General features: G+C 47.2%; 1 protein-coding gene across 11 annotated transcripts in view; it reads right to left on the bottom strand.

Annotated features, from left to right (window-relative positions):
- The window catches only part of STIM1 (stromal interaction molecule 1), a 172,989-nt gene extending 156,579 nt beyond the window's left edge, over positions 1-16,410 (bottom strand). For 4 of the 11 annotated variants that reach the window (XM_070274560.1, XM_070274571.1, XM_005612077.4 and 1 more), the window contains exon 1: positions 15,611-16,399. In XM_070274560.1, the coding sequence (XP_070130661.1) occupies positions 15,611-15,749 (139 nt within the window). In that variant the 5' untranslated portion in view covers positions 15,750-16,399. Of the gene's footprint in view, positions 1-15,610 lie in introns of all 11 variants that reach the window. The other 7 variants (XM_001499852.7, XM_014741723.3, XM_070274568.1 and 4 more) reach the window with 7 other exon arrangements.
- Positions 16,411-20,749: the final 4,339 nt, after the last annotated feature.

Genomic DNA, 20,749 nt, shown 5'->3' with positions numbered 1-20,749 from the left:
TCCTGGGTGCGGACACGGCACTGCTCATCAGGCCATGCTGAGGTGGCATCCCACATAGCACAACCAGAAAGACCTGCAACTAGAATATTCAATCATATACTGGGGGGCTTTGGGGAGAAGAAGAAGGGTAAAAAAAAAGAAGATTGGCGACAGATGTTAGCTCAGGTGCCAACCTTTAAAAAAAAAGGAATAAACAAAAACCATTGTGTTTCATCCTATTGTGGAATTTATTTTGATTATTATTAATATTTTTTTACTTGTCCTATTAAATATGTTTTAACTGTACTGCTATGTTCTAATTTGGGACCGTGATTTATTCCCAAAGGAACAAACTTTTGATGTTCAACACTAAACATACACAGTATACGCATAGAAAAAGGCCTGAATATTTTTTTTTTAATGTTTTTTTTTTCTTTTTCTCTTCAAAGCCCCCCAGGACACAGATGTATATTTTTAGTTGTGAGTCCTTCTAGTTGTGGCATGTGGGATGCCACCTCAGCATGGCTTGATGAGTGGTGCCATGTCGGCGCCCAGGGTCTGAACCAGCAAAACCCTGGGCCGCCAAAGCAGAGCGTGCGAACTTAACCACTCAGCCATGGGGCCAGGCCCTGAAAACATTTTTATAATTTTTTTCAAGTCAGTGAGAAAAATAACTTATAAAAATGCTTTTACATGCTTGCCTTCTTCAGGAAAGCCTTTATCCTGTGAAGAGACACACACCAGTAGGCAGAGGTTGCAGAAAGTTTAAGCCCCAAGTGCAGCGTTAATAACTCAGTATGCTCTTTGCAAAAATAACCCAAGCAGCTGCAGTCAACAGGTATATTCCAGCAACCAAGGCCAGGCTGAGGGCTTTGTCACACCACTCTACTCCAGGTGGCATTCATCTAACTCTATCAATCACAAAGAGACTACAAGACAGAAACAAACTCTAAAGCCAGAGGCCAAGGAAAATGACCCAAAAGAAGAGATGCCTGCTCGTCGGGAACCCAAAGAGCATCTTGCCTAGAAGGCCCTACTGCCTCCAGTATAACACAGCACACTCTGGGCAAATCAAGAAGACCCGGGCCTGGCTACCCAAGCTAGCCAAGATTCTGTCCCAAACCCTCCCCTTTATCGGTCTGTCATGACACCTGAAATTCCAACACTACAACTTCATTCAAACACATCCTGAGTACCACACTCTCAAGTGGGAGTAGCCAAATGAGGGAGGCAGATCCATGCCTCACCGAATACCAGCCAGATTAGACAGAGGGGCACAGCGCTCTGGAAAGGCAGGTCAAAAAATAATTCTGGCTGTAGGACTTGGAGAAGACTTTCTGGAGATAGGAAATTAGCTCAGCTTAGAATAATGGAAGGCTATGAAATCATTTGTGCTACCTTAGGAAGGTAACCAGAGCCTTTGGGAGAGACCTGGATTTGAATTCTGGCTCAGTTGCTTACAGGCTGTATTGACAATCAGGCAAATTATTTTCCTTCTATGAGTATTTCCTCATCTGTAAAATGGGCACCATGAAAAGATATGGGCATACCTCAAAAGACAGCTTAGTAAAACACTAGCCCCGATCTGGCACATGGTGGGACTTAATAAATATCTTTTCCTTCTCCTTTTTCTGGTTAGAACAGGAATACACATGAGGGAAGATATCTTGGGGCAATGGAAATTACTTGCCAGCTAACAGAGCAAAGCCTTTTGGCGGCTAATAGAACAGAGAATCGACCTGAAAGGGAACCTCAGAAGCCTGAAGAGTAGCAAATCTAGGCATATCAGGATCCAGGTCTCAGCCTACATCTCTCTCCATCATGAGATGTGTGGCAGCCCATTCTGGAGAAATATCACATCATCGTGCATCTACTTAGATGAGGAAGTGGAAACCCACTGCTCAGCTCCTCAGGAAAGATAGCCCTGTGCCAACTTCTGGTACTCTGGGAGGCCAGAACAGGACCCAATGCAGGGAAAGTACTGAGTCCAGCTACCGACATTTTAATTAGTCCAACCTTAAAAGTCTATAACCACAGGAGACTAAAAGAAGCCCCCAGGGAAAGCCTCTGCCCTTCACATAATTCAGCCAATTAGATCTGCTCAAGTGCCCTAATTTTCATCACGGAATTCTTAGGGGAATCAGGCCTCACCAAGCTCTAACTTCTGGCTGAGAGCAGAGGCACACACTCAGGTCAGGAAGAGCAGCTGGGTGTGGGCTACAGAGAGGCAGCATCAAGTACGCCCTGAGGCCCAGATACCCTTCCTGCATCAGTAAACTAAGAATCGCCCTCTTGCCAGGCTCCATCCCCCACCCCAGTATCCTACTGTGGCCTGAATGGCTATATCCAGTGGCTATACCCTAACCTTATCCACACTGAAAAGCTAGCAAAGGCTAGTTTTGATTCTCACTTCAGGGGTAACCTCAACCCAGTAATGCCTGTACTTTAAAGGAGGATTCTCCAAAGTAGAAATAACCTCAAGACTCAAAAGAATAGAGCTACATGGTAAACCAGGAGGCAAATGTGAAAATTGAAGCACAAGGGGGTAATGACAAGATATGACACTCAAAAGCCAACGAAGTTTACATTTCCCAAAAGCTCAGGCCCTCTCCCTTGGAACTGTACCAGGCGTAACCACACTTCTGTTGTCAATAAGAGTTAAAAAGCAAGGTTATAAGGAAAAATGAGAACCTAGGAGACACAGGGTAGTAAAGAGAGGGGATGAACCAGGGAACTGCATAGATGATCAGACAATTCAGAGGAGGAAAACTAATAATAATAAACTACTCACATTTGTATAAGATTAAACATTTGTCATATTCTCTCATAAGATCTACAGGCATCGACCTTGTGAGATAGGTTCTGCTATTTCCAAAATACGTGGCATGGAGAAAGTGAGGCCCAGAAAGGTCAAGAGGTATCACAACCCAAGCTAATTCCTAGTCTCATGTTCTTTACTAATAAACTAGATATTTAAGAAAGAAAACTGTGAAGACTCAAGACAGCCAAGCTCGGAAGAGGGAAGAAAAAGAAAAAAAGGTTCAAGGGAAATAGTGGAAAGAAAATGTTTTCAGACAGAAGCTACAAAACAGTAACTAGCTATTTTATTAATCAGAAAATATTCTTGCAATGCCCTTCCACAATCTCAGAAGGTGTATGACAAAACACCAGACAAGATGGCCAGTTTCAAGCCTACTCCCAAGACAGAAAGCTGACACAACCACAGACCTGCAGCCTGACAATATACAAGCAGCCTACTTCTCCTCTCAAAAGGACTCAGGAACATGTGTACTAAACCAAAGAGATGACCACAAGAGGCCTCCATGCACTAGCTTTGGCCAGCAGTTGCACCCTAGTACCTCTGTCCCAAGCCAGGGCTTACCCTAGTCTAGCAGGAGGTTCCCTCCAAAGCATACCTAAATTCAGCTATCACTCTGCCCCCAGACTTTGAGCCAGCTGAAAGTTGGCAGAAGACCTTGAGGGAAAGGGATAGTAATCGTCTTCTCTCAGGCCAAGAACAGCTCATAGGGTGTGATCACTTGGTGTTCCTTCAGCAACTCCATTTCCCACTAGAAACTCGGAGATGTGTGACTATGGACAACTTGGCATGTTCCCAGACCACAAATGCCCAACTGCAGGTGCGTGAGTAGCCTAGGACAGCCTAAAGTGAAAGAAGACCTTCCATGAAAAACTGTGAGTTTTAAGTCTGCTCTTATTTGGCCAAAATACTCACTATACATATTGGCTCCAATCCAGCCATGATCCTGGACTAATACCCTCACATGGCACTGAGGAGTTTTACAAAGTCCCTTATCTTCCATTGCCTCCATAAGGGAGAGATTAATGTTCCCTTTTTTGCAAATTTGAAAACTAAGTCTCAGAAAAAGCAACCTGTTCAAGACCTCACAAATAGAAAATGGCAAAACCTAGAGCTGAGTCCAGGTTTTTCTATCTGCAAGACTGATTTTCGTACAATGAAGGTCCAGCTTTGTTAGGAAGCTTAAAAGCTAACAAACAAGAGACTTGGATTCTCAGACGTGAACTCCACCTGGGAGTTACTGTATGACCTTGGGCGAATAGTTTCACTTCTCTGGGCACCAGAAAACTCATCTGTAAAATGAAGTGATGTGAAACAAGTGTAGAGAGAAGAGAATTCCTCGGTTCCTGGAGTACTGTGAAGTGTAGCCCCCTGCCCAGCACTTCAGATAAAGTCAACTACCCCTCCACTCATCACCCCCTAACACTGACCCTCCTTCTGACTGCCATATATTTTCTGTTAATGGCACCACCAGGTTCATCATTACTCACACTCAAAACATAGGCATACCTTTGACTCTTCTCTTTCCTTCTCTCCCTACACTTAAACTCTAAGTCCTATTGATTCTGCCTCCACAATGTAGACCCTGATCTCTGCTCATGAACAATTGTAGTCTCCAATCTAGGCTCCCTGCCTCCAACTTCACCTCTGCCGAGGCACTGTGCCTGCTGTGAGATTAATCTTCCTAAAGTAAACCTCAGATCATGTCTCTTCCCTGCTCAAAACCTATAAGGACCACTTATTGCCTACAAAGTACAGTCTAAACTCTTTAGCCTGACTTTGAGGCCCTCCATGATCTTTCCTCAATTAATCTTTTTTGCCTTATTTTATAGTACTCTCCTTCATAGATGCCACTCCCCAGCTACCTGGACTAACTAACGTTCTCTAAAGACTCTCCACTTTTTCCCACTCCATGCCACTACTTATGACATTTCGTGACTGCAATGCTTCCCTCAACCTACTTTATATTTCTGCCTAAAGCACCTGAAGACCCACTAAGCTGCTACCTCCTCCACAAAGCTTCCTTGATCTCTCCAGGCAAAGGTGATCCCATTTTCCAATAGGACCACCGATATCATTCATAGGGCACTGAATCTAGATTAACTTGCACAATAAGCCTTAAAATGGGAGATCTGTTATGAGGATTAAACAAGATCATATATGGGAAAGTATCTACCCAGTCCTGGTATAGAGTAGATGCTCAATAAACAGGAGCCCTTATTATGAGAAAGAAAAATATAGGTGCATATGTCTATTATACTCAGTCCTTCTACTGGGCAGGGACTGTCATACAACACACAATATACATGTTAAATGTTAACTGAAGAGGTAAAGAACACTACATAGATATAGACCCTATACCAAAGCTTATATCCAGAAGAACTCAACCATAATGCTATTTTTGGAAGATACAAACTGAATACACACCACTCTGTAGCTATACACTTCATCAATGTGATATTTCTATTCATAATTTATAAGTGAACACACCCTCTCATCCCCGCCCCAATTCCCCAAAATCCTAATCCCTAATTCCAGGCCACTTAACATGATAGAACAAACAAATGCCACTAACAATCTGATAAACTGTACACTTTTTAATCCAAACGCACATCTCTACCTAAATTCATATAGCTGTTTCTTTCCCTCCCTACAAGTTATTAAACAAAAATAGAAACAGCATTGGCCTTTGTGTTACATAAACCTAAATTCAAATCCTGGCTTAGTCACCTTGGAAAAATTACTTAAATTCTGACAGTTACAGTTTCCCCATCTAAAAAACGAGAAAAATCTCCATCTTTAAGGGCTGTTACACAGATATAAAGCACTAGCCCAGTGCCTAGAACATAACAGGAGCTCAATAAGTAGTAGCTACCATCATCATTCTTATCGTTGAAGTTATTTGAGTTGTCTTAATTACATACTTACCTTTTCAGAGATACAAAGTGTGAGTTCCAGTGACCTTTGCTCTTGTCGGCAAAAGTTCAAAACCTCCACAAATTTGACTACCCAGCAACACACGCACAAACACACAGACACAAACTGCTTTCTAACCTGTGTATGTGCTATACCTGAAGGGCACCCATCTCCCCCCTCCCCGCCACCCCGCCACTACATTTCAGATGCTGGCTCTGGGAACTTGGCAAACATGGACACATTTGTTTTAACATACACTGTAGTGATGAGAGTTCTAAGAGCTTCCTGAGAGGCCTGAGATAACACAGAGAGGCCAAACAGGAGCAGAGCTACTGAACCACACTGGAGAAAATTAGGGGTATATGAGATTCGGAAGGCTGCCTGCCTGCCTGCCAGTGAGATTTCTGGTCATTTCCCAGGTTAGAACGCAACACAAGGCAGCCGGGAGCTCTGTAAATGTGGCTAACAGAGGAAGGGGACAGGTGTGTCCTAGCTGAGCCATGCTGACAGCACAGCTGACTCTCTCACACCTGCCCCGCCTCTGCTAAGTCTCCCTCCAGGCCCTCCCCAATGCCTTGAAGGAAGGCTGGTCTGATATCTGCTCAGGCTGGATTTCTCTGAGGCCCAGGGAGTTCTCAGCATCAGAGATAACACTTACAAAGCCAGTGATCTTCTCTGAACTATCCTACCTCCCTCCTGCACAACAAGCCCAGCATGAAAGAAGGCTCCTTCCTCCATCCCAGAAGCCAGGCTAAGAAAAGCAGTTAAAGTTCATTCTGTCCACTTGGCTCCCTCAAGTTTGACCTGAGGTAAACCCATGTGGGCCTTGGAACCAAAGACAGGGAGCAGCAGGAAGGACCTGAGGAAGCCTTGCCCACAGGTCTCCTGTTGGCCCTTCGTGAGCACAGCCTTGCTCCACTCCTACAGCAGCCACCTGCTCAGCGTAGCCACTGCTGTGGCAAACAAAAACTGCCAGCCAGGGTCAAGGGCCAAACGACCCCCCAGTGTGACTGATAACTGTCACCCCGCACAGGTTCAGCAGGTGCTCGATAAATAGGGATGAAGTACTAGTCACAGTGCCCACAGAAGTCCTCAGAAACCCACCATGTGAATTCTTCCCCTCATCTCAGAGCACTCTCGTCTAAACTTTTCATAGGAACTGATGTCAATTTACTTGGTACTCTCTCTCCAAGCCTACTCAATGCAAGGATCAACTCACTGTTATTCATTCGTTTATTCAACAAGTATCTACTGGGCACCTCCTCTCTGACCAGTACTGTGATCGATACTAAGGATAGGTCCTATGGTCAAGAAAACAGACATGGCTCTTGCCCTCAAGAGAGAGAAAAATATGCAAAACAAAACTAAAACAAAAAAAAGGCTTTAAAATCTACGCAACCCTTCTATATAAATTAACTCTCTTTTTTTTTTTTTTTTAAGATTTTATTTTTTCCTTTTTCTCCCCAAAGCCCCCGGGTACACAGTTGTGTATTCTTCGTTGTGGGTTCTTCTAGTTGTGGCATGTGGGACGCTGCCTCAGCGTGGTCTGATGAGCAGTGCCATGTCCGCGCCCAGGATTCTAACTAACGAAACACTGGGCCGCCTGCTGCGGAGTGCGCGAACTTAACCACTCGGCCACGGGGCCAGCCCCATAAATTAACTCTCTTTTAACCATATTTTTGAAGTGAGGGAACTGTAGTTTGGGTCACACTGTCAGTAAGGACCCAAGCCAGTGCCCAGTGCTCTTGCATATCAGGCTGTCTCTTGCTTTAAGAGGCATAAGCAGGGTGTGAAGTGCACAGAGAGTTTTGCAGATAGCAAGTGCTACCAGAGTTTGACCAGAGATGAGAGGGAACTCATGGCCAGCATTAATGTCAGGGAACATTTCACAGAGGACTGAGAAGTTAGGAAGGAAAAAAGGAGGCAAGGGGAGGACATTCTGGGAGGAGAGTAAACTGACATGAGTAAAGGCAAAAGAGAAGCAGTATAAGGTGTGTTTTACAGATTAGGACAAAGCCTGGCTGGGCCAAGATGTGGAGAGCGGAACAGGGTAAGATGAAGCAGGAAAAGTAGTCTGGGGCCAGAACCCTAGGGTCAGGAAGGAAACTATCACCCATAGAGGGATTTTAGAGCCCGCACCATCTCCAGTCCAAACTCCTCAGCAGAAAACAAAAGTACAGTGCTGTTGGCTCACTTCAGGTTTTTCTTTGCACAGTCTCTCACATGAAATAAATCTGCTCCACTCTGATAAACATTACAGGGCCATAGCCATCCCTACTCAAGTCTTGCCTGCCCTAGCAAGTTGTGCCAACACAGGCAAGGCTCTGTCAAATTCTCAGTGCCCAGAAAGCGTCCCCTTGGCACTTTCCAGGTGGCCACAAGTAACCCCACAAGGCTTTAGATACACTTACCCGGCCTGTGGAGGCCCCAAATCCATATGTAATGCAATCAGCTGAGCCAAACTATGATAAGACATGCAGTACAAGGCTCTGACCCACTTCCTTTAGGAAACCTACTATGTACATCCTAACGAACAGAGATTTCTCCTTGCTCTGAACTGAGGTTGCCAACGGAGTGGTTCCAAACGCAGATATTAGTCACCATATGCCACAGATATTACGGGGCTTCTTTTTCTGTGTCTTATATAAAAGCTCTCTAGCTAGGCGGGAAACTCCTCAGAAGCAGCGTTTGACACTGACTTTGTATACCTCCAATTCTGCCCAGCCCAATTTCTGTGAACACAATACAATACTATGAACTGCTTTCTCGTTCTCCTCTGTCTAGGTCTCAGACCCACTAACAACCCAAACTGGCTGCATTAGAGTAGAAAGGCTCCACAACAGAATGGGAACAGCATATGAATGAGAATCAGACAAAATTAAATTCCAGCCCTGGCTAAGACCTTGGGCAAGTTTGTTCCTCTCATATGTAAAATGAGGAGTTTGGGAGAGATGGTCCTTAAAAGCCCTTCCAGCTCTGACATACTAGGACGTTAAGTCCTGGCACCTAACACCAATGGCCTCAAAGGTCAGAGCAAGTCTTTCATTTGTCAATGTGTAAGTCCCAATTCAATGCCACCTATAAGTCTAACTCTCAGAAGCCAAGCTGGGACAGTAAAGGCTCCAAGGTCAGTGGATGCACAATGGGCTCCAGAACCTAAAGGTACCAAAGAAGGAGTTGGGAGGCAGGACTAGAACCTAGGATAAAAAGCTAGTTTAGGGGCCGGCCCGGTAGCACAGCGGTTAAGTGCGCATGTTCCGCTTCGGCGGCTGGGGGTTGGCCAGTTCGGATCCTGGGTGCAGACATGGCACCGCTTGGCAAGCCATGCTGTGGTAGGTGTCCCACATATAAAGTAGAGGAAGATGGGCACGATGTTAGCTCAGGGCCAGTCTTCCTCAGCAAAAAGAGGAGGATTGGCAGTAGTTAGCTCAGGGCTAATCTTCCTCAAAAAAAAAAATCTTAAGACAAACTTCTTCCAAATGTAGAGAGACTGCAGGACCCAAACTGATCTGGATGATGTTTTGTTTAATAAAGACAAAGAATGAAAAATTCTACAACAGTGAACTTTCTAAGTAAGTAAAGCTTATTTCTTCAACTTAACCCTTTCCAAGGAAAATTTGTCAACTTCTAACCAAGTGCCTAGTAAACTACAATAGAATCAGAACCAGACAATAAATCTCCTTCGGTTCAGTTCTACAAACTTGAGAGTATATAAAGCATTCCTTGCCCAGCCTTGAGCTAGGAGCTTGCTATCCTAACCCTTGAGGAGCTTGTGGGATATCAAGGACGGCAGGCACATACACAGATAACTCCCACAGCAGAGCATGGTTGGTAAGATTATAGACTCCACCATCCTCCAGAGCAGCACTTTGTGATGAGTGACCAGACTATTCAACCTTTGTTAACACAGCTATCGCCACACCACTGAGGCTCTGAGTGCAGGAGCAGAGAGGACACGCCAATAGGCAACATGTTTGATAAAAACAGCAAGGGCTTGGTACACAGATCCCAAGAAGTATAGTTCTGATTCTGCCACTTTTTAGCTATGTGACCAAACCCACAAATTTCTCAGGTACAAATTCTTCATCTTTAAAATGGTCATAATAATAAAAACAGCCCTATCTACTTTCAAAGTTGAGGATAAAATAAAACGATAGATTGAAAGGGGATAAATGGATCTGAGCTTGGATGAAAATACAAAGTACCCTGGGTGAGCAACATTTCCAAGCATTGAGGAAAAGTCCAAAATATGTACCAAGACATATGAGATGGTTTGAAAGGAAGAAAGAAAACACAATCCATTCAAACAGAATCTGATTCCAGATTTTCCAACAAACTTTAACAGAGGTTTTAGGCTGGGCACAATAAAAACAGAGATAAATAAAGTACAATTCCTCCTCCTTTCTTCCACAAAGAGCTTAGCAAACATATATACAATGTGCTACAGGTTACATTACAAATTTATACAAAGTGTCCTGGGGGTAATAAAGAAAGCTCTGTATTGTTATTATTTTATTTCTTAAACTGTACTGTGGGTACATGGGTATTCTGTGTATTATTTTTATACTTTGTTGTATATCTGAAATATTTCATATTTCTTTATCAGCAGTAACAAACAAAAAGAAAGCTCTTTTGGACGCCCAGTTTGGTATCTTTCTCTCTCCCTAAAACTCTGACAGCCAGAGCTGCTGGGTTTCCTGGAGAATCGTTTCCCACAAAGGGAAACGTACCACAGCACACCCGTGAAGTCACTCAGAAATGTATCTCAAAGCTACCCAGTAGGAAACGAGGGGCCCCTTGGGGTTCAAACCCAAGTCCTGTGGAGACCTAGGAAACCACTCCCCACAACAAGATCCCATCCCTTCCTTGCCAGAGAACAGGAATTCTTAACATGAAGACCCCATATTCCTAAGGGGCCCAGGGGTAGAAATCAGAGGGGAGAGAGAAGGGGCCGTGAATTTAGATGGCAAAGAAATTACATCTTTATTTTCAACATTCTCTTACTGAAATTTAGCATTTCCTTCAATTATATACCGTAGGCAACCAACCACAATATTATTATCAGTACCTATGATTTTGCCACCAATAGAAATTACAGACATTTTCATGTCACATTACATTGTTGCAGATATCTCAAAATATTATTTACATTCAAAATCACTTCGAAATTATAGGGGTTATTAGACCTGCTGCTAGATCACATGTGACTACAATCTTCCTATCTGTGGGCCCTCATGCGAGGCACCTGGCCAACTATGAAGCAACTCTGCCAGTTATTGTTCATGCCAAACAGTGAGACCCCATATGCTCACACTGGTGACCCAGACATCCATAACGCCCCCTTTACTCCATCCTTTCCCAAGTCAGACCACTCTCTAGTTCTCTTCTGCCTCCACCCAACCCCTCCTTCCAGGAAGCCCTCCCCAGCCACTTCAGCCTAGCCTAATCCACACAGAGCCCTCTTAATCCTTAGCCTATACTGTCAACACTGCCTGGTTTTGTGCTTCATTAAGCCTGTGTATACTGTATTTAACATTCTCTAAATATATATCCCCACCCCACTCTCAGACTTAGACTTCTTTGGTAGCCCTGTGTTCCTTCCATAGCGCAAAGCAAGCAGTAAGCACTCATTATGGACTTGTGGATTGAATAACCAATTAAGTCAGGGTCCCTGACTCAAATGTCTCAGTCTAGTTCTACCAATAACCCACTGTGGAACTTCTATTCGATGCCTCTCTGGACACGTTTCCTCATATGTAAAAATAAATGGGTTGAACTAACTGATGTTTCCACCTCCTTACTTTTGAATTAGGCAACCACTTTTTATCTCCCTAAGATCTGAGAAAAATTATGGAGGAAACTGAAAAGCCTCCCCCAGCTCTCCCAGGCAGGGTTAGTCACTTGCTCCTCTGGGCTTCCCACAGCCTTTTGTTTGTATGTACAATACATCTACTACGGCGTTTATCACAGAGTTTTGAAAGAGTGTAAAACCTAGTAGCTGAGGTGGAGGTAGGGAGAAGAGTCAGACCGTGTGGGTTCAAATTCTGGCTCTGCTCCCTACTATCTGTATAAACTTTGGCAAGTTACTTAACCTGTCTATGATTCCATTTCCTCACCTATAAAATGGGGCTAATACCTAGCACGTAGGATGTAAGAATTAAATGGAAGAAAATGTTTGGAATAGTGCCTGTCACAGAGCAAGTACTAAAAAATGTCAGTTGCTATTATTGTTGATGTTACTGATGTTGTTAATGTCTTACTAGGCAGTGGGTTCCTACTTTAGCCGGATTTCTGTCCTCCTCCCATTCTCCATCACAACACTGTTTTGTTTTCTTCCATGGCACTTACCACAAGATACTGTATTTATTTATGCATTTATTTCCTATCTCCCCACTAGACTGTAAACTCCATGAGGGCAGAGAACATGTCTGTTTTGTTCATCCTTAAATTCTCAACACCAAACATGGTGCCTGGCCCAGAGCAGACACTCAAATATTTGTTGAATAAATAGCACATGAACTGGCACTGTTTGATGTTTGCTGAATAAATTAACCTAGTTAAGGGTCATCATCAAAGCTGAGGTGCAGAGGCAGATGATGTCTTTAGCTGCCCCAGGATTAGTGTGACCCTCTCCTCAGTCCTCAAAATCAGCCTCAGCCAAGCCCCACCCACCTGCCCTTAACCCCAGGCTGGTTCCGGGAGCCACCCTCAGCTAAAATTAGCATAGCCACCAAGATGGCCAGGCCATTTATAGCCTTGGAGGCAGCAGCAACTAGCTGGGTAGGCAGGCAGGGCCCTGGCCTCCCACTCCCATCAGGAGTTGATCGAGAAGCCAGCCTGCAGCCCACCAACAATCTCGATGCCTATCCTCCACGGCCCTGTTCTGGCTATCTTGAGTCAAACTACAGTTCCAGATCAGAGGCCCTCAATACCTCCAAAACCAGCAGTCACAACTCCAGACTCACCTGGGACCCCTTAGACACCTTCTGCAGAAAATATTTCGAGTTTCTGGAAGCAATGAGCCCAGAGTCTATGGGAGGTCCCAAGCATCAGTTCCAGGCTAGCTTCAGAAATGCGGGCCCCAGAGAAGTAGAGTCAGGTACAGACCTCTGCTGAGAAAGTGACCTAGCACAGATGGGTGTGCAGGCCTCAAAGAGCCAGAAGTGACAGGAACAGCCTCTCCACTGCCCAACGAGAGGGCCTCCTAGCAGAACACCTGCCTTCACTGCAGAAGCAGCCCTTTAAGATAGGCATATACATCCAACAAGAGAAAAAATCCAATTGGCCCCTGCAGAAGACTCTCCAGAAGAGAAAAAGATAGGCCTTTTCTTGGATGTCAGCCACAGAGTCAGCAGGGCCTGCCTAACTCACTCAGCAGGAGGAAAGTCACATTCTCTCGGCCCTGCCTAGCGCTCCTTTACCAGGGCAGAGCCGGAGAAGATGGAAGTCTGACTTAAGTATCAGAAGACCTGCCTGTAAGACTGAGCACAGGACCCAGTTTCTTCACCCATAAAAAGGGGGATAACACAACCTGACCCGCATTCTAATAGGGCTATTGTGAGACTTCTGCAGGAAAAAAAAGCTGTGTAATTATAAAATTCAAACTGTAGAGAACATACAAATTGACTGGGTATGTTGAATCTGATTTAGAAAAGTGGCAGGTTTTTGTGGGGTTTTTTTGAGGAAGACTAGCCCTGAGCTAACTGCTGCCAATCCTCCTCTTTTCGCTGAGGAAGACTGGCCCTGAGCTAACATTGTGCCCATCTTCCTCTACTTTATATGTGGGACGCCTACCACAGCATGGTGTGCCGAGCGGTGCCATGTCTGCACCAGCAAACCTCAGGCCACTGAAACAAAACATGCCCACTTAACCGCTGCACCACTGGGCCAGCCCTGAAAAGTAGCACTTTTAAGGGCAATTAAAACTCCTGTATTCTGAGGCTACAGAGGGACTGGAAAGGCGATAGGAGTTCCTGGCTGCATAGAAAGCTTCTCCCCAAATCCTTTAGCAGAGCCCAGTCCACAAGCCACCTCTTTGCAAAAAATGAGTCCCTGTCTTAGTCAGAGACAAAGTCCCAGACAGGCCCAAGGGGACAACTTACCAGAACAAAAGTGCTGGGTCCCCCAGTTTCCCAAAAACCATAGCCATTCCCAGTACCTAGGGTCTCTGTCTGGGACTTCCCTCGTTGGGATTCAATATTACTGTGACACCAGAAACTAATTTCTGAAATGAGAGGAATCAAAGACCAAAAGAGAGGCCTAAGTGGTATAATCAGCACAGCCAGGCCTCTGAAATACGTCGTGTGGAGGCCTGTCTCCCTAAGATCACGTCATGGGGTGGTGCTGAGGGATGCTGGAATGCCTCTTACCTGAGGCGCGGGCACACGTGCACACACACATCTTCTTGATAGCTAGCTAATGCCTAAAATTCAAAACTTCATCCCTTTAGCTTGTGTCTAAAATATAGAACAGCTCCTCCTCCCAAAAAATAGTCATTTTATGTCAGACGCTCATATTTTAGGGTGCAAAAAAAGGACTATTTTCAGTGACAAACAGGGACGCCATTGGGACAGCAGAGATGCTCCTCAGGTCGTACTTCCCCATTTGACCTACATCTGTGTACTAGTCTTTCCCTTCACAGCCCAATAAGAACCAAGCTTTGAGCTATGCTTCAGGGGCTTAGGAGACACCGAACGGAGAAACACGACTAATATACAAGAAGGAACTATCTTCAAAGTAACAGCCTGGGTGCCATGCTTGTGCATAGGGCCACCCTGGCCTCATGTGGAACCCACCCCTTGGAGTACCTGGAATCACACCCAGCCCAGTCAAGGAAGTTAAAAGGGAGTTTCCCAAGAAAGGGTCTACCACCAAAGCCAGCCTCTGGATCCATCCATGAAACTTCCCAGCCACCATGACCTGTTTCCATCTCCTTCTTGTATCAAAGGGTATCCACTGAGCAGTCCCCTCACTTGAACTTGCCTACCCTCAGAAAGAACCCAGCTATAAACTCTCCCACTCTGCAGCCCATAGCTTTGGGCAGATCATAGAGACAGGGTGAGAGAAACGGGGAAAGAAAACTGAATTCCTTCTGAGCCTTGTGTAAAATCACTGAATTTTAGAAGTGTTCTTTTCTTCTGCAACAGAATACCAGGGTTCCTGGTGTCTGTCAAGTCTCCATAAGTGCATACGAAAAACCAGGACAGATCAAAAATATCATAGAATTCCAACCCTCATCAGTCAGAAGAAACGGAATAAGTCAACAAGTAGTCCCCAAAATTATATTAAACCTATGTCAAGAAAAGGCCATTTAACTCCCTAGTGGTAAATAGGATTCCATCTAAGGAACTGCCTTGATATTTCAAATGGGCACAGCTAAAAGACACCAGACTACCCAAGGGAAGGGAGGCACTAGGGTTCCCACACTTTTTGGAACACAAAGGCACACCTGAACACCAAGCCATAGGGCAACAGAGTTGGCCCAGCCCTGCCTTTCCCTGCCCAACCCAAGTAGGCTTCCCTATGCTGCCAAGTGCTGCAACTGGCCAAGAGGAACAGACTTATCACCCGCCCAGGCCATTCTTTCAGACAAGTAGTCCTGAGAAGGGGTCTTGGCTTGCTGATCTGAAAAGCCAAGGGGCCCTGAAGGCAGACCTCTTCCCACTGCCAACAAAAGATATCCTGAGGAGGCATGAAGAAAGTTGTTCAGGAGAGACAGAGACGTTAGCCACGGCTCCTGAACAGAAAGAACTCATTGGACTACTGGGAACAGGCAGGGCCATGTGTGGGTCCTCCATCAATGGCACAGGTAGAAACCTGGGGTTCAACTTGCCCACTCGGGCACTTCAGTTCTGAGTCAAAGCCCCCAGCCCGGTCCAGCCCGTGGCAAGGCCTTACCTGCTGCAGTAGACTCCTCAGAAGTGGCCCCCGAGCCGGCTCCTGGCACCTTCTCGTTGTGGCTAGGGCTGAGGCTCTGGCCGTGATGCAGGAGGAGCCCCCAGAGGAGCCACAGGGCAAGACGGGCGCACACATCCATGACTCCAGGTCTCAGTCAACATGCGCCTGATGTGGACACCTCGGGATCCCAGAGGCAAAGTCGGGAGCCCGAGAGCGCAGCCGGCGGTCCCGGAACCGCAGGCAAGATGCCCTCGAGGCGCCGCAGCTGTCCAGCCACCCGCAGGCCTGCCTCCTCCGACAGCCAAAGGTCAAGTGCTCCAAGTTTGGGCGCGGGAGGAGGGACGTCGCCTCTGGGCCAACAGTGGGTCCGCCGGAGCTCTGGCGGCCTGAGCGCCCCGTCTGCTCGGGCCGCTTCCGGGGAGTTTGGACAGGGCGGCTGCGGGGCGGCTGTCAGCTCCGCAGCCGGCTACACCCCTGCGGGAGGGGGCGGGCGGCCGGGATCTCCGGCGGGCACGGGAGTGGGGGAGGGAGAGAAGGCAGGGGAAGAGGGGGGCACCTGGCCTCGCCCCGCCGAGGAGCGGCGAGCAGCACAGGCTCGGGGAGGGCGTGCGACTCGCAGGCCCCGGCGGGCGCAGGCGGCTCCGGGATCCCAGGCCTCCTAGGCCGAGGTCAGCGCCCCCGCCCGGTCCCGTGCCCAGGCGGCCGGCGGTGCCCAGGTTCAGCAGGCGGACGCGCACGGGCCAGGCCCGGGACAGCGGCTCCCCGGCTGGCGGGCGGGCGGCGAGGGGCGGGCCCGGGGCGGGCGGGGGCGTGCTCTCCCGCAGGCCCGCCCCGCGCCGCCCGGCCCCCAGCCAAGGCCAGGCCAGCCCCAGCGCCCGGCTTATCCCGGAATAACCTGTGGGAGGCGGCCGCCCGGCGCCCCCAGCCCCCGGCGGGCTCTCCCTGTCCCCGGCCCGCGCTGGGCTCCGCCAGGACCCCCCTCCAGCGCCAAGGGTCGGGCTCCGGCCTCCCTTTCCCCCACGAGAGTCTCTCCCGCGCTAACCGCCCGCGAACCGGCGGGCGGGCCCCTGACACGCAGTTGTTCAGGTAACCCAGGCCTGCGGCGGCGGCAGGAGCTGCTGCCCGGCTCTCCGGGCTTCGGTGCTGCTCCACTCGCCTCAGCTCTAAAGCTGGGCTGGACAGAGGCCTCCGGCACAACCACTGCCGCCCCGGGCTGCCTGAGGCGACAACTGCCAGGCCCGGTTCGGCCGGGGGCGCCCTCCCAGCCCCCAGCTCCGGGCCGGCTTTCCAGGCCCCGCCCTCCCGCCGCGCCTCGCAGCCAATCGGCTTCCGCCTCTCTGCAGCTTAGGAACCCGCGTGCTTCGTCACCCGTGTGCAGCGCCCCCTGGCGGCCAAGTCTTGGTACTGCAGTCAAGCTCCTGGGAGGCCCTGCCCCTTTGCAGAGGGTTGGGGAGCGCAGCGAGGACCCGCCCTGGGGGAGGCCCAATAGGGCCTGCGAGTGTTTTCAGAGGAAATGATGCCAGAAAGCAAAATGAAACATCCAAACTACTATAGGGAAAATTGCCCTACATATCCCTTAAGTCTCGGCTAAAGGGCACCATCTGCCTTCCTGACCCCTCCTCCCGGCCTCGTCCAAGCTAAGTCGGATGCCCTCTCAACTGTCACAGCCCGTTTTCCTAACTGCCCCTCAATTCCCCTCCCCTTTGAGGTTTCTGCGGGTAGGGCCTGTGGCTGGTTCCTCCCTGCATCTCGCTCTCCCAGCTCTGTGTCGCTTGGAGGAGATGTTAGCGACTTGAGAATGAGTGCCCTAATGAAGAGAGAGCCACGCCTGGGCCTCCTTCAACAGAGCCTGCACTTCCTGTTCTCTTCTCAAGCATGCTGTCGGCAAATCTTTACTGAAACCTGCTCTATGCCCTACCCTGCCTGTCCTTGGCACCCGAGGCAGGGGAAGGGATTAGGCCCAGTCCCTCCTCTGACTGACAGTGCTAAGCCAGCTACCTGTTCTAAGCAAGCCCTCTGAAGATAGGGAACACAGATTTGCCCAACAGCTGCCTGGCTTAAGGGGTAGGCTGTTGATATAAAAATACACGTCTAACGTCATCTTAATTTGCTCTAGGACCCAAATTAAGCCTGAACTATTGCTGGAGGCAAAAAGTAATAAAACTAGGGGCCAGCCTGGTGGCACAGCGGTTAAGTGCGCACGTTCCGCTTCAGCGGCCCGGGGCTGGCCAGTTTGGATCCGGGGTGCAGACAAGGCACTGCTTGGCAAGCCATGCTGTGGCAGGCATCCCACATGTCAAGTAGAGGAAGATAGGCACAAATGTTAGCTCAGGGCCAGTCTTCCTTAGGAAAAAGAGGATTGGCAGCAGTTAGCTCAGGGCTAATCTTCCTCAAAAAAAAAAAAAAAAAGATACAACTTTGGCTATCCCACTTTGGGCACATCATGAGAAGGCAGGATTCTTTGGAAAAGACAATTATGCTGGGAAAAGTAGACGGCAGCAGGAAAAGAAGACCAAATAAGAGATGAATTGACTCCATTAAGGAAGCCATAGTCATGAGTCTACAGAATCTGAGTAAGGCTGTTGAGGACAGGACGCTGGACATCATTCATTTGTAGGGTCAGAGCCGACTTGATGGCATATAACATCATCTACTACCACTCTCCCCACTCTCTTATTAAGCTTCAGTCACACTGGCTGTCCTTAAGTTCCTCAAACACATCAAACCTTAGCCTTTGTATGTGCTGTTGCTTCTGCCTGAAACACTCTTTCCCATGCTCCTCATATAGCTGGCCTCTCACTCTTGCAGACACAGTTCAAAATCTCCTCCTCAGAAACTCCTACTCTGACCACCCCCTCTGGTCCAGCATTGGACCATACACATGTCTGCTAACCCCCATCCCATAGGATTGTAAGGTTTCAGAGGTCAGGGGCTGTGCCTTATTCATCTCCAGGAAAGAAGAATCTAGCGATGGGCCCTGTACATAGTAAGTACTGAGTAAAAGCTGGTTGACATGAGCTGATTCATTTGATCACTCAGATATTTATTGAGTAACAACTACGTGCTGGGAAATCAGCGGAACAGAAAACGAGCCCCTGGCCTAGGTTCTACTAGACCTATGCTCTGAGCCAGAGGTCTTAAACTCAAATGACAAACTGGGCAGATAGGTAATTAAATTAAGAGAAGTGAGTAGGAGTAACAGGGAATGGTGGAGACTGTGGCACACTTGAGAGCAGGCAGGAAAGTGGATTCAGTATTGCTGTATCATTTTTTAAATTTTTATTTTATTTATTTATTTATTTATTTTTGAGTAAGTTCAGCCCTGAGCTAACATCTACCAATCCTCTTCTTTTTGCTGGGGAAGACTGGCCCTGAGCTAACATTCATGCCCATCTTCCTCTACTTTATATGTGGGACACCTGCCACAGCATGGCTTGCCAAGCGGTGCCATGTCCACACCCGGAATCTGAAGCGGCAAACCCCGGGCAGCGGAAGTGGAACGTGCAAATTTAACTGCTGAGCCACCAGGCCGGCCCCATATTGTATTATTATTTTGAGGAAGATTACCCCTGAACTAACATCCACCACCAATCCTCCTTTTTTTGCTGAGGAAGATTGGCTCTTAGCTAGCATCTGGCCCATCTTCCTCTATTTTATATGTGGGACACCTGCCACAGCATGGCTTGATAAGTGGTGTGTCGGTCTGCGCCTGGGATCGGAACTGGCAAACCCCAGACCACCAAAGCAGAACACGAGAACCTAACCGCTATGCCACTGGGCCAGCCCCCTGCTGTATCCTTTTTAAGAGAAGATAGAAAACTGGACTATTATTTGACATACCCCCTTTTTTTTTAGTACTAGCAACTAATTTTTAAAAGTATAAAACCCTGTATAGGTCACACAAACCACATCTGCAGCCTAAATTAATCACTCAGACTGCTGGTTTGTCATTTCTGCCTAAGCCAACCCACCTGCCTGTTCACTCATATGTCTAAGAGAACGCACAAGGAAAAAGGAAAGTAGAGAATGCTTAACACAACTTCCTTTAAATTTGACTGCATCATTTCTCTTAGCCGCCACATGATTTCTTGGGGGTATGGTTGCATAACCCACTTGGTACAAAGAGCCTGGGTCTTGGAGGCAGGAAGTGAGGGTCCGTTAACAATTCACACCAAGACTTTGAACCTCTCAGAGGCTGCTGCATTTCCTGTGAGGCTAAAATGGTATTTGGAAACTAAAAATAGAATTACCATATGATCCAGCAATTCATTTCTGGGTATACATCAAAATAAAATTGAAAGCAGGGTCTCAAAGAAATGCATGTACACTCATGTTCACAGCAGCACTATTCACAATAGCCAAAAGGCGGAAGCAACCCAAGTGACTATGGATGGATGAATGGATAGCAAAAGGTGGTATATACACCCATGGAATATTATTTAGTCTTAAAAGGAAGAAATTCTACATGCTACAACATGGTTGAACCTTAAGGACTTTATGCTAAGTGAAATAAGCCCGTCACAAAAGACAAATACTATATGATTCCACTTATCTAAGGAACCTGGAGTACCTAAATTCATAGAGATAGAAAGTAGACTGATGGTTGCCAAGGGCCGGGGAGAGAGAAGGATAGGGAATTGTTTAATGGATATAGTTTCAATTTTGCAAAATGAAAAACGTTCTGGAGATTGGTTGTAAAACAATGTAAATGTACCTAACATGACTGAACTGTACCCTTAAAAATGATTAAGATGGTAAATTTTATATGTGTATTTTACCACAATTAAAAATAAAAATAAATGATGTCTTGGAGCTAAAGCCATGGCCTGGACAACGGTAGGAACATTGTGGTCTCCTCTCTGCCTCCAAGATCATGATGTGACATCAGAAAAGCCAGTTGCCCTCTGAATCTCAGTCTCCCCAACTATAGAATGTGTAGGCACCAGATTATCAATCTAGTTCAGCTTTAATATCCTAAAAGATAGGAAAACCCTGAGACTTCATGGATCAGAAGCTATGACTCTCACTTCAATAGCCCCTATGTTGGGTCCTTACGTGTGTGTAGCCTTTGCAAGAACCGCCTACCACCTTGTCAGTCTCAGGAGGAAACAGAGAGCTTTTTTTTTCATCTCTCTTTTT

This window comes from Equus caballus, chromosome 7 (genome assembly GCF_041296265.1).
Source record: "Equus caballus isolate H_3958 breed thoroughbred chromosome 7, TB-T2T, whole genome shotgun sequence".
In the NCBI taxonomy this organism is placed as follows: domain Eukaryota; kingdom Metazoa; phylum Chordata; class Mammalia; order Perissodactyla; family Equidae; genus Equus; species Equus caballus.
This window is presented reverse-complemented; position numbering and strand designations above follow the sequence as displayed.